The 14141-nt window shown below is 37.0% G+C and overlaps 1 protein-coding gene across 2 annotated transcripts in view; it reads right to left on the reverse strand.

Annotated features, from left to right (window-relative positions):
- The window catches only part of LOC106880587 (uncharacterized), a 68198-nt gene that overhangs the window by 12332 nt on the left and 41725 nt on the right, over nucleotides 1–14141 (reverse strand). For both annotated transcript variants that reach the window (XM_052976990.2, XM_052976991.2), the window contains exons 4-8: nucleotides 12588–12678; nucleotides 9774–9979; nucleotides 7506–7608; nucleotides 3876–4108; nucleotides 464–557 (exon numbers count right to left, since the gene is read on the reverse strand). In XM_052976990.2, coding sequence (XP_052832950.1) covers nucleotides 464–557; nucleotides 3876–4108; nucleotides 7506–7608; nucleotides 9774–9979; nucleotides 12588–12678 — 727 coding nt within the window. The remainder of the gene's footprint in view (nucleotides 1–463; nucleotides 558–3875; nucleotides 4109–7505; nucleotides 7609–9773; nucleotides 9980–12587; nucleotides 12679–14141) is intronic.

The raw sequence follows: 14141 nt of genomic DNA on the forward strand, positions 1-14141 counted from the left end.
GCATGTTATAACTGCATACTTAATTCCGACATATGTTCCGAAGAATTACAATTTATGCGATCCATAGGAATCGTCGATGTTAAAAATGTAAACTTCTCCTCAGGGAAATGTATGGGAACCATCTGATATATATATATATATATATATATATATATATATATATATATATATATATATATATATATATATATATATATATATATATGGTGGCTCCCCACCATCGCCGCAGCTATTGAGCTGATACTGGCTAAAGAGTTAACACAACGACTTTAAAATTTCATGAGTTAAACACAAAATTTATTAAATATGCGACTCGTACGTATCACTTTCATTAAATTTCTTAAATTTCAATTAAAAATATTAATCCTGCATTGAATTCTCATAAAATGGTTATCTCCCTCTTAATAGCCGTGACTACAAGAGGGACCACATGGTTTGATTTAGTTGTTTACTGAAATCTTACCTTTTTGAACTTTACAAGTATATTTCCGTGAATTTGTCCAATGTATGTCAACACAACCATATTCTTCTTCAGTAAGCATCTTTGTCATGACAACCTGAAAAATGATTTCTAAAAATGTTTTTAAGTTGATTAGTTATATGACATGTTTAAATTAATACAAACATCTACGTTGATCGAAAGGGGTGGTCAGGTGGCTTTATGCCAAGGCTAGAGTATGATAGAGGGACAAGCATAAGTTCCTTGCTACAGAGGGGATACATAGCTACCACACATTATATAAGGGTGGTCTGGAGGTGTTAATTGTGTTAGTGATACAGTACCGGGTAAGACTATTAGGGTATGGGAAGGGGAGAATACAGAGAGGATACAGAGGGAAGGAGTGAGTGGGGTCATTTACTACCTAAAATATCCTTCTCTCATTTCATTTCTACTCCCTTCCGACTCCTATTTCTTCCACCCGTAATCGTACAACTACATTTTAAAGCCCATTTTAAAGCACCCTTCAATTGTTAGGCAATATGCCGTGCTTCTGAAGACCTGTTCAAGCGAGTGAAATCGTAGTTATGGCCGATGTCAGTGCCGCCTGCTTGGCAGCCATGCTGGTAGCACATAAAGAGCACCATTCGAGCATGGCTGATGTCAGTGCCGCCTGACTGCACCCGTGCTGGTGGCATTTAAAACCACCCCCAACACTCTCGGAGTGGTTTGCCTTAAGAAGAACATCAAGCTGCAAGAACCTTGACAAATCCGATTCGTGTCTGGTGCAGCCAACCCATGGCAGCATGCAAAGCGGACGATAAACGACGACGACGATGATAATGACATACACACATACATACATGCTTACATGCATATACACACACACACACACACACACACACACACACACACACATATATATATATATATATAAATATATATATATATATATATATATATATATATATATATATATATAGGTAAGTGGTAGGTTTGCCTCGATCCTTCAGGGGTAGTCTGAAGCATCTAAGCAACCAGGGGATGTTTAAGTAAGCAAATAAATGCAAATCAAGGTGGAAAAGACGTGATATCTAGATGAACGTCTACTTAGACAACATCGCACCTAACATCGCAAGCATCAACATACGTAAAAATTCACCCGCATCATCCCAACCCCAACCTGCAACTGTCGAAACCCCACCATGTGCCCTCTAGAAGGATCCTGCCTCTCAAGGACTGTAGTATACAGTGCTACCCTTACACTATCCGATGGCATTACTAGGCACTATACTGGTATGACAGCTAATGACTCCAAGGGAAGATACTTCCAGCATTTGAACTCATTCAGATTCAGGGACAGAGACAACTCTTCTTCCCTGTCTCGTTTTCTCTGAGACTCTGTGACCTTCGAGACAAAACACCCAACATCAAGTGAACTATTGTCGACAGAGTGTCACCATATTAACCCGGTGCCCCCAATTGCCAGCATTACCTCCATGAAAAACTGCATGTCGTCCAACAACCTGCAGTATCCATAAACAAGATATACACTTTGTCTTATTGCTGTCAATTGAAGTATGCCCTTCTGGTAAATTTCAGGCTTCTGACTGCCAAAATTCCGGATATACCACCTTAGTACCAGCTGCTATTCTGCACCAAGGTCAATACCACCTCACAACCCTAAGAGCGGTACCACCAGTTACCAATCTTCAATGCTTACCAATCCCCAACGCTTGTTATGGGCATGTATACTCATGCATGCGTGAGTACGCATCTGCATGTGCATGCATGCGTATATACATATGCACATATAAATGAATATTCATGCATGTGTGTGCATGTGTGCGTGCGCATATATGAGTATGTGTGAGTACATATTTATGCATGTGTGTGTATGCGAGCGCAAGTATGTATGCATGCGCACGCGTGTTCGTTCCTTTATGTGTGTGTGTATGGGCGTGCGCGTGTGTGCCTATGTACAGATGCGCATGCTCACATCAATACAGACATGCACACACATTCATGAGTAAGTTCACATACCACCCCATCCTACTTCCCTTCTAACAACCCGGTCAATTTTCTGTCCACCACGTGGTTGATTTCTTGTTCACCATGCAGTATTTTACAACTAACAGTTACTGATGCACCAACATCAAACCAAAGCAACATGTGTTCTTCCTTGACCAAGCACAGTCCACCTTACGGTAATAACAAGCAGCTTCTGTCATTCAAATTCAAACTGGCTGAAGACTAGCATCGTGCTTGAAGTTCAGAGTACGAACGATTTTCCGTCAAACTCTTTTGATCTCTATCTGTAAACATAAAGTGAATTCCTTCGTAGCCTCCAGGTTGTTGTGCATCATAGAATGCAGGGACGTTTGAAATCTCAATATAAGGATTGGCTATAAGCAATATTTCAATCGAGTAAGTATGTGAATAATTGAATAAATGTGTGATGGGGTGCTGGGAAGTTGCTGGTTCTAGGTAAAAAGAAATATAAGAAGGTCAGTTAATTATGATTTTATTCAACATATTCCCCTCAGATTCACATACGTATTGCAGTGTTTCTCAATTTTTTACAAGCCCTGTAAAAGAGCTCAGAAGGTTGGGTCTCCTTTCACAATACCTTTAAAGCTAGGAAATTGTCAGCATTGCCCTTTGAATAAAGATGTGAACAACTTGTATCAGGTCAGATTACGGCATTTAAATATTTAAATATTGATGCAATTTGGGGGTAGAATTGAGTGTTTCAGGATAGCAGAAGAAGAGATCCCTAAAATATCTGCTGAGAAATCAGCATCATGGTTGTGATTATATAAATATATATATATATATATATATATATATATATATATATATATATATATATATATATATATATATATATATATATATATGGGAGAATTTACAAAAAAAACAACAGACGAAGACAAGTGGTGTAAACAACAAATGAATGTATTAGTTTAACGCTCATGAATAGAGAAAGTCTTTGACGTTTCGAGCCTACGCTCTTCAACTCTTCAAGGAACACAGAAAGAAACAAGGAGAGAAACAAGGAGAAAAAATATATAAATGTAGTGGTCAGCGATCTATCATGGCGAATGATATATATATATATATATATATATATATATATATATATGAGATTCAGTTGACATAGATCATGTATATGTATATATACATTCATATTTACATATGTGTATGTGTATATATATGTGTGTGTGTGTGTGAATGCATGTAAATCTTTAAACATTGGTGTAACATGAAGGCAGAGTCGAATGCTGCATGTTATATATACATGTTATGTATATATACATGCTTTGTACTGTAACAATAACAAGAACAACAATGACAACGAAAGAAAGAAAGAAAGAAAGAAAGAAAGAAAGAAAGAAGACTCAAACACAGAATTCAAGAAAGTGAAACTACTTACTTTGGTTATGTCAAAAGGTTTGTTATTGTTATTGAAATCTAATTCGATCTCAGTGACGCTTTCGTTTGGAATATTGATAAAACCGCCGCATGCGGAGAGATAAGCCAACTCATCCAATGATAGAATTACTGAAGAGTTCTTTTCACTGCCAGTCACTCTAAGATTTATAACTATATCTTTTAAATGCTTTATTAGTCTGGATTCATAGGTCATTTCTATTTTCCATGAGGAATCTAGAGAAGAAAGAAGAAAATAATTAAAGGGGAAAAAAACAATACCAAACGTGCAGTAGTGGCTGTAATTCATTAGCAAAAATATGTCCAGCAATCAAATAGAAGAAAATGGTAAATTACTTGACGTATTGAGATTTAAGTTATTCCTCAACAATAAATGACTGACTTTGTGAACCTTTGACATTTGAGCTTTTATCTTGTTTTAAATCATCAGACTATGGCCATGCTGGGGCACCACCTTGAAGAAATTTTAGTCGAATGAATTAACCCCAGTACTTATTTTGCCTTTCAAAGTGTCTTTTGATGAACTGCTAAGTTACAGGTTTGTAAACACACCAACACTGGATTGCAGACATTAGTGGAGGACAAACACAAAGCCACAAACACACACACACACACACACACACACACACACACACACACACACACACACACACACACATACATACATACACACACACACACACACACATACACACACATGACGGAATCATTTCAGTTTCCGTTTCCAAATCCATTCACAAGTGTTTGGTCGGCGAAAGGCTACAGTAGAAGACACTGGCCTAAGGTGCCCCATACTGGGTCTGAACTCGAAACCATGTGACTGGGAGGAAATTTTCTTATCATACAACCACACCTGCACCTAGCCATGCCTTTTGTTACCATATTTCTGTTGAAACCTGCTTTGTTTCAATTAATTTTGAGAATAACGAAGAATTTATTAAATAATTTTGCTGTTATTGATCTGTTGTCTAGAATATAAATTAACAAGGAATTCCGACGAAAGGTTTTCATTAAGGTAACTTCAACCCTTTTCATACCAAACCCACCTGAGACCATGTCTGGTTCTACGACACAAACTTACAGCTTTCATCTTCATAACCTGGTCAAGATTGCTTGGACACTTTTAACCTGTACATGCCATACCCCTCAGTCCTGCATTAGTTGAGGGAGGTCTTCGGGGAGGCATCCACTATCTCTGATGAGTTGATCTACATATGTTGTGTTTGGATGACCGGCTTGAGTAAGGCTATGCTTTCATGTCCATAGCAGTAGGTCACTTGCCACCTCTTCTATGGCTCCCCACCAATGTCCTCCAAAGTGCAAGCATCTTTCCCTTATAATGTTGGAAGCAGGCAGCAGATCTCCGTACAGCTGTTTCTTGGTCGGATGAATCCTCCAAGATATGTTTAAGACTTCTCTTAACATTTGGGTGTAAGTTCCATCTTCCTTAGATTCCAATATTTAGGTAAGTGTCCAGGCTGTTGCTCCATATTAAAGGACTAACTACCATTGTATGGAAAAAAAACTTCTCTGACAGGATTGATTTCCAGACAACATCCAGTTTGTTTAGAACCGACCATGCTTTGGCTGTCCAAGTTTTTACATCTTTGTCAGTTGATTCACATTAACTTACTGTTTTAAAGTGATCTAAACTATAATCTTTTATCAAAGTCTAATATTAATTTGTTTCAGACACCAGCTTTATAATGAGAAAGTTTGTTTTACCAAATTCTTCATAATTTTTAAAATTAATTTAAACAAAGGCAATATATCTTTAACAAAATTATACTCATTTACTGTGGCCATGCTGGAGCACCACCTTTAGTCGAGCAAATCGACCCCAGGACTTATTCTTTGAAAGCCTAGTACTTATTCTATCGGTCTCTTTTGCCGAACCGCTAAGTTACGGGGACGTAAACACACCAGCATCGGTTGTCAAGCGACGTTGGGGAGACAAACACAGACACATAAACATATACACACACATACATATATACATATATACGACGGGCTTCTTTCAGTTTCCGTCTACCAAATCCACGCACAAGGCTTTGGTCGGCCTGGGGCTATAGTAGAAGACATTTGCCCAAGGTGCCACGCAGTGGGACTGAACCCGGAACCATGTGGTTTGCAAGCTAGCTACTTACCACACATCCATCCCTACGCCTGGTGAAAAAAAAGAGTTAAAAACAACAGATTTATGTCTTAGATCCTGGGTAAGTACATGGCAGGTTCTTATCAAAATGGTAAAGAAAGAAAGGAATGGAAGTTGTAAGAATGTTTCTTAATGACTAAACATTTTTACTATATATAAGGTGTTGATTATTTGGATCGACCTAAAAAGCAAAACGTTATTCCCTCCAATGCCACCTCGAGTGCTATATTATTTGTTTGGTGTGGAAAATATTCCAACAACATCGCCCAAATAATGTTGGCATCAGGTTTATAATTCACCCATCACTTGACCTCCATGCCATCTGTCTTCTACAAAAATCATACTTCTGTCCAATCCCAACATTAATTCAGAACTATGTCACTTCAACTGGTTCTGCTCTCTTTAAAATTATGCAAAGATACTTAAGAGAAGAAAAAAGATCTTATACCATTCAAATGGTTCCTGGATGAATATCTCCAACAAATTCCAAATAAACCACTTACACCAAAATATATCTCTGCAAACAATAACTCTTTACTAGATTGGTGCCTGAACAATGACTGTAATATGAAACATCATTGAATTTCTTTTCTAGGTGTTGCTATTCTAGATGTTAATCATGGCCTGGGCCGATTCTGGCCAAAACTTATCTAAGTAGAATGTTGGATTTGTTATATATAAGTTGTGTACGTGAATCAAGAAATAATGAAATTGCCAAAAGATGACTGCAGGAATATCTCATCGAAATTAAAACATAGTTGCAAGGTATAATAAGAATAAACTCTTTGAGAGAAAATTGGGGGATGAAAATTATCTTTAATATGATAATTTTCCTTGAGGATCTAAAGAAACAGGTTTCTGCAGAGAGCTGAATTCCATGGATTTTATGAGCCCATCAAGGCATTCTGGAATGTTTCATGGTACCTTTAAATGAGCAAACCTTAAGCGTTCCTTTTGATCTGTCACTTCCTCTAATAAACTAATGTCAAAGATGATTGGCTGCAAAAATATCGGTAAACTTTATAACAGTGTTTAGGAATCGAGACAAAATAGCTCTAGTCAATATTACTAAATATAATATTATTATTCAGCAGTGGCTCTGAGTTTTGAACTTAAACATTCCAGGTTCGAATGTGAGGAAGGTTACCTGCATGGCACTTTGGATAAGTGTCTTTTAGTATAGCACCTGGCTGAGCCAAGCTTTGTGAATGGATTTGATACACTGCAACTAGAAGTCTGTCATAGGCATACACATATATATATTTGTATATGTATATATGATTGTGTGTGTGTGTGTGTGTGTGTGTGTGAGAGAGAGAGAGAGAGAGAGAGAGAGAGAGAGAGAGAGAGAGAGAGAGAGAGAGAGAGTAAATACATCCATAGAAAATCTGCCTAAATAGATCTTTAGTGATTCATACTACAGAGAAACAGTATAAGAAATATCTTTTTAAAATTTACCATTTGTCAACAAACATTTGTGATGAGGAAATTCAGGATTATTTGGATAAAAAATAAAAATACAGGAATATATTTCGTAATTTTCCATATTCTGTAGTTTTACCTAAAAGTAAGAGAAAAAGAGAAAATTATGTCTCCAAGAATTACATGGGTTTAGACACAGGGGTCACTTTGTTCTGGATCTAGTAATTATGAAGATTAGAAACACCTAACTTATCCATCCATTCAGCAATTTTATCTCTACTTCAACTGAAATATTCTTTCAAATATTGATTGTCATACGGCACCATGTTTACAGGAGCTCAGCTGTTTAAGTACAAGGTGCATTGCAGTGGCTTCGAGACTATTTCAGGAGAGACATTTATTAATGTCAAAGAAGTACAAAACTCTAATCTCCTTCAAAGTAGGATCCTTGGACTTCAATGCACTTGCTGCAATGTTCCAGTTACTTAATGAAGGCCCCATGGAAGTCCTTTAAAGTGAAGGTATCCAGGACCCTTGTCACAGCCTCCTTCATCCTCTCAATGTTTAAAAACCTGCTCCTGAGGTTCTCCTTCAGCTTGGGGGACAAGCAAAAGCCAGAGAGAGCAAGATCTGGACTTTAGGGAGGGTGAGGGACGGTTTTGGTGGCCATTTCTGTTAAGTAGTTGGTTACCTGGATGGAATTGTGGACTGGTGCATGACCCTGGTGCAGGTGCCACTGACCCGAGTGGAAGAGCTTTGAACTTTTGCAATGAAATCTCTTCCTAAACTCCCTGAAAATCTCAACAAAGTAAACTTTGTTGATAGTTTGGCCAAAGGGAACGGCGTGGATGTAGATGATGCTTTGCTGTCGTAAAAAGGGGATCATCATGATCTTCCCAATGGAATTTCTTTGCCTGGCCTTCTTGGGTGTGGCGAAGATAGGATGCTCCCACAGGAATCTCTGTCTCTTGGCCTCTGGATCATAATAGTAGATCCAGCTTTCCTCATAGATCACCAATGTTTCAAGAACTCTCATTATATGCTTGTGGTATTTCTCTACGCTAGCAGAAAGACAGCCCTCCGGGCGGTTTTCTGCAATCTCCTTGATAATATTTTCACATTTGGTTCCCAATTGTAACCATTTTTATAATTTACGTCTAATTATTCCTTTGTATGATAGTGCTCACTTGCTTAGTAAATATTGCTTTCCTTATTTTATCAGTCATAATCTCTCCTTTTTAAATAAGCATCATAGAGTGTATTCTTTAGCTCATGTAGTCGAGTGTCTCTGGTGCTTGTATCAGATACTATAGTACAAATCCTTTTTACCAGGTTGAAAGGGATATTCATTCTAGTGTGTCTGGGGTGGCATGAATTGAACAGCAGATATTACTTGGAGTCTGTGGGCCTATAGTAAATGTCTGTTTCTGTTTTCTTGTTGGATTTCTTAAAGAGGATGTTGAGGAATGGAAATAGCTGAAAGCTATATTCCATCGTAAATTGAATGTTTATGTCAAGTCCATTTAGAAGTGCTTGAAATTCTTTAAGTCTCTCTATATTTTCATGTCAAAGAACGAAGCAGTTATCTAGATACCGCTTCCAGTTATTTTCTATGTACAGAGAGAATGGGTTTCCGTGTTTTTTTTGTACTTTACGATAAATATTGATTTCTAGGTACCCCATGACTAGGTTAGCAAAGGAAGGCGCCATTCTCGTACCCATCGCAGTCCCCAACGCCTGTCGATATAAATTGTAATTAAATACGTAAACATTATTCACCAAGATGAATTTTAGCCCTTCTATTACGAATTTTTGGATGTGGTGTGGGAGTTCATTGGAGTAATTCTCTAGCCAGAATTGGATTGCCTCTATTCCTAGGCTGTGGGGGATATTAGAGTAGAGGTTGACTACATCGAAGGATACTAGTAGGGTGTTTTTATTTATTGTTTCAGACAGAGAGGTGTGTATTTATGTGTGTGTGTCATTGTCTTTGTTTTTGTGATTGCCCCCCCCCCACTACCACTTTACAATCTGTGTAGGTGTTTTTACTTCCCTGGAAATTAGTGGTTCACCAAAAGATACTGATAGAATAAGCACCAGGCTTCCAAGCAAAAATACAGGGGTCAATCATCTGTTTAACTAAAATCCTACAAGGCGATACCACAGCATGGTCGTTGTCTAATGATTGAAACGAGTAAAAGAGAAAAGATAACTGTAGAAGCCCTGGAAACATGTAAAATGTTGAAGTTGAGTGAAGCAGGTAAACTTCTTTCGAAACGAAAACAAAATAAACGTTTGGCTCACCTTTTTATACAACCCAAATTTTCCTTCAGTGCTAAAAAGTATATCTGGCATTCTGTTCTCTTCCGTTGGAAGAAAGAATGATGTATTTAATGTCCTAGAATTTTTGCTAAATGTTATACTGATGAACTCAGCATAGAAAGCATAAAAAGAACTTTTAGGATCGTCATTTATGTCGTTACGTGTAATTTCAAAAGTCCAGCGTTCCACTACAAATAAGAGAGAGAAAATTGGACATGACAGTAAAATTTCAAAATTAAAAAACTTAAAATGAGAATTATTTTTATAAGGAGAAGGATTTAAAGGGAAATTATAAGAACATGATTGAGAAATATTTACTTTCTCTCCTCTTCCACCATAGTTTATTACAGTTTTTACATGTAAGCGAGACTGTGTAGGAAGAAGTTTGCTTCCCATCGACATGGTTCTAGGCAACCAGAGCCCTGTGAGGGGATTTAGTAAATGGAAACTTAAGGAAACCCGCATATATACATATATATATATATATATATATATATATATATATATATATATATATATATATATATATATATACATATATATCATCATCATCATCATCATCATCATCATCATCATCATCATCCCCATCATCATCACTACTTAACGTACGCCCTCCATGCTGGCATGGGTGGGACCGTTTGACAGGAGTCGGCCAGGCAGAATCCTGCACCAGACTCTCTCCCCTTCTCTCCCCCTCTCTCTCTCTCTCTATCTCTCTCTCTGTCTCTCTCTCTCTGTCTCTGTCTCTCTCTCTCTCTCTCTCTCTGGCAGGGTAAACTTATACCTCCTCTACAGCAAAACACCTGTTTCCGTCTATCTCTCACCATAACCTTTTCATCATCCAACACAAAATTACCTCCTTCAATGCCCCCTCCAGTCTCAAAAGTTTTCTTTCTTTAGGCTTGCAAGTACTCAGGGACCCTATCAGTGCAGGTGCCACTTAAAAGCACCCAGTCCACACTGTAAAATTGCTGGTGTTCAGAAGGGCATCCAGCAGTAAAAACCTTGCGAAAACTGGCCTCATCTCTGCCTGTGCCACGTAAAAAGCACTGAGTCCACTCTACTGAGTGGTTGGTGTTGGGAAGAGCACCCAGCTGTATAAATCCTGCCATATATATATATATATATATGTGTGTGTGTGTGTGTGTGTGTGTGTGTGTGTGTGTGTGTGTGTGTGTATTTGTGTGTGTGTGTGTGTATGTATGTATGTATATATATATATATATATACACACACACACATATATATATATATCTTCGGAAGAGCATCCAGCTGTAACAATCGTGTCAAAACAGTCACAGAAGTCTGGTGCAGGTTTCTCCCTGGCCGGTTCTTGAGAAACCATCCCACCCATGCTAGCATGGAAGGCAGCCGTTAAACGATGATGATGATGATGTATGTATTATGTGTGTGTGTGTGTGTGTGTGTGTAACATTAATATAAACATCTGATGCTGAGACCCCCTTCGGTCATGACTTCACTCGGCCTGCTGAGTGTGCTCACGCACAACATATCACCAGAGCTATTGGTCACTTGTCATCACCTAAGCGAGGCCCAGCGTTCAAAGATCATGCTGCACCATCTCGTCCTATGACTTCCTATATATGCATATATGTATGTATATATATATATATATATATATATATATATATATATATATATATATATATATATATATATATATATATATATATATACACGTGTATGTATGTGTAAGTGCTTCTGTCTACCCAACAGATGTTGCTGTGTTTATATCCGTATCACTTGCAAGCTTGACCAAAGAGACCAATAAATTCATATTTCAAAGTTCATTATTTTTGTTATAGTGTTGTTTTTGTTGTTACTGTTCTTGATTTAGTTGTGGTTAGCAAGCAGTTGAACACATAACATTAAATCTTTTTAATGTCAAAAGTCAGGTCATTACGTAACACGGCAGGTGCAGAAGCTGTCCTTGTTGTATGCATGGAAATATCTTAGAATTTTCACAATGTCATTTAAATTGAACTTAAGTTTATGGTTTGTAATTTACCTGCCATAGGTTAGTGTGCATTTGGTTTTGTTTGTTTACTTATTCATATTTGAAAGATTATTTCTGTTGTTCATATTGATGTTATTGTCATCTTTATGACTTTCGATAAGAAGCAGTTTATAATTTCCCATTTAAAAGGATTTTAAAGTTACTGTTTAAATATGACAAAAACTAAAAAAAATAATAATAAAGATGCATCTTTACTTAAATTACTTTGAGAAATTAATTCCAATGTCTTAAATTTATCTCTTCTTTTTCTTAAGAGTCGCCAACAATTGCATCTATATTTTCCTCTATGTAAACATGAAATTCCAAGGAATTTAAGAATGGTTTTTTTTTTATTATACATGAACCCTAAATTATTTATGCAAAATCTTAAACACAGAGTAACACTACTGTTTATATCCATTTTCATATGTCAAGATTAATTGGAAATTTTATTGAAAATTTCAAGTAATGATTTGTGATTAACTGGAGATGTTGATTTTACAACTGTTTGTCGTTCTCATTACTGACTACACAACTGTGAATTGAACCACAAACCATAGAATATGTCATTCATGGCGATTGAATGGCAGCAGTAAGATTTGGACTCCTAAAATTGATCTTTGTAGTTGAGCACATTACCCTTATAATTCTTATGCTTCAATGTGTGTGTGTGTGTGTATTTGTATGTGTGTGAAACAAGATAATTCCTTAATAAGTTTAAAAGAAAAAAAACAGCAAAAATATAGAACATAAAAACAGCCCTAAGGCAAAGGACTTACATTTCTTCAATGCGGTCATTGTCTCATTACAAAAAGTCATTCCACATGTGCCAAAATACATTTCTTGAAGATCATGATTTTGGACAATTGCCTAAAATAAAATAAATTTTAAAAATTAACAGTAGCAGATTATTTGAAATAAGTTAATAATGATGACAAAGATGATGTTGATTATGATAATGATGATGGTGGTTCTGGTAGTAGTAGTGGTGGTGGTGATGATGATGATGGTGATGAGGATGATGACGATGATGATGACGGTGATGATGATGGTTATGATGATGGTAAAACATTTATAGTGTACAACCTGTATTTTGTTTCATCATTGAAGATCAGTTTGGAGTCGTGCACACAAACACACACACGCACACACGCACGCACACACACACACACACACACACACACACACACACACACACACAAACATACATACTCATTCACTCACACAATTATTGAGGGCTTACGTATTAGACTTTTGTACCTTTTGCCTTTATATTGTTCTTTTTTTGTTCTTGCCTTTAACCCTCCAACTCGGAGTATAGGCCACTTATAATTGAATTCCATGTTGCATAATTTCTTGCTTCTGCACTTATACTCTTCCATGAATGTCCCCCTTTCTCTAGTTCCTTTTGTGTTGATCTACGCCAAGAGTTCTTAGGCCTACCCCTTTTTCTATGTCCATCCGGATTCCACTGTAAAGCACTTTTCGCTGCACTTGGTGTGTGGAAACAAAATAATTAGATCCAATAATACCAAAAGCAACAAAAATACTCTCACACCTTGTGCCTTCCAAACGAAAGGGAAAGACCTACAGGCTCGTTTACTAAGTTCTTCATGCATGAATAAATTATAAACCATATCATAACCCTAAATTTAATCAAAGAAAATTGTTCCAAAAATCTTTCTATAACAACAGACCATGAAAATCTATTTACCACCCCCACCCCCATTCCACCCAACCCCACCCAACTCAGAATTTATTTTAAGTCAACAGAGACTATACAAAGGCGATACTTACTCCAATGCATCACAATCCACTGATGGCTTAGCTAGTCAAAAATTTGAACTCACTATCCACAATATTCGTATATGCGAATAATAAATTTGTACTCTACATACATATATATGTGTGTGTGTGTGTGTGTGTGTGCGTGTGTGTGTGTGCGTGTGTGTGTGTGTGTGTGTGTGTGTCTGTGTCTGTGTGTGTGTCTGTGTATCTGTGTGTATGTGTATATATATTTATATATATATAAAAATTAAAAACGTAAAATTAAAACAGAACACAAAGGATTTCGCGGTACGCGTGTTTCAAGCTTTATACACAAACAGACGTTGCATCAATATATGGGTATATAATTGATAGACACGATGGTATAAAAGCTATTCTTTGTGATATAATCTTGGGAAAGAATATATTTGCGGCTGAAGATAGCTTTATACCACCCTGTCTAACAATTATATACCCATATAATGATGCAACGACTGTTTGTGTATAAAGCTTGAAACACGTGTACCGCGGAATCCTTTGTGTTCTGTTTTAATTTTACGTTTTTG

Source organism: Octopus bimaculoides, chromosome 26 (genome assembly GCF_046866305.1).
Source record: "Octopus bimaculoides isolate indiv1 chromosome 26, ASM4686630v1, whole genome shotgun sequence".
Lineage (NCBI taxonomy): Eukaryota > Metazoa > Mollusca > Cephalopoda > Octopoda > Octopodidae > Octopus > Octopus bimaculoides.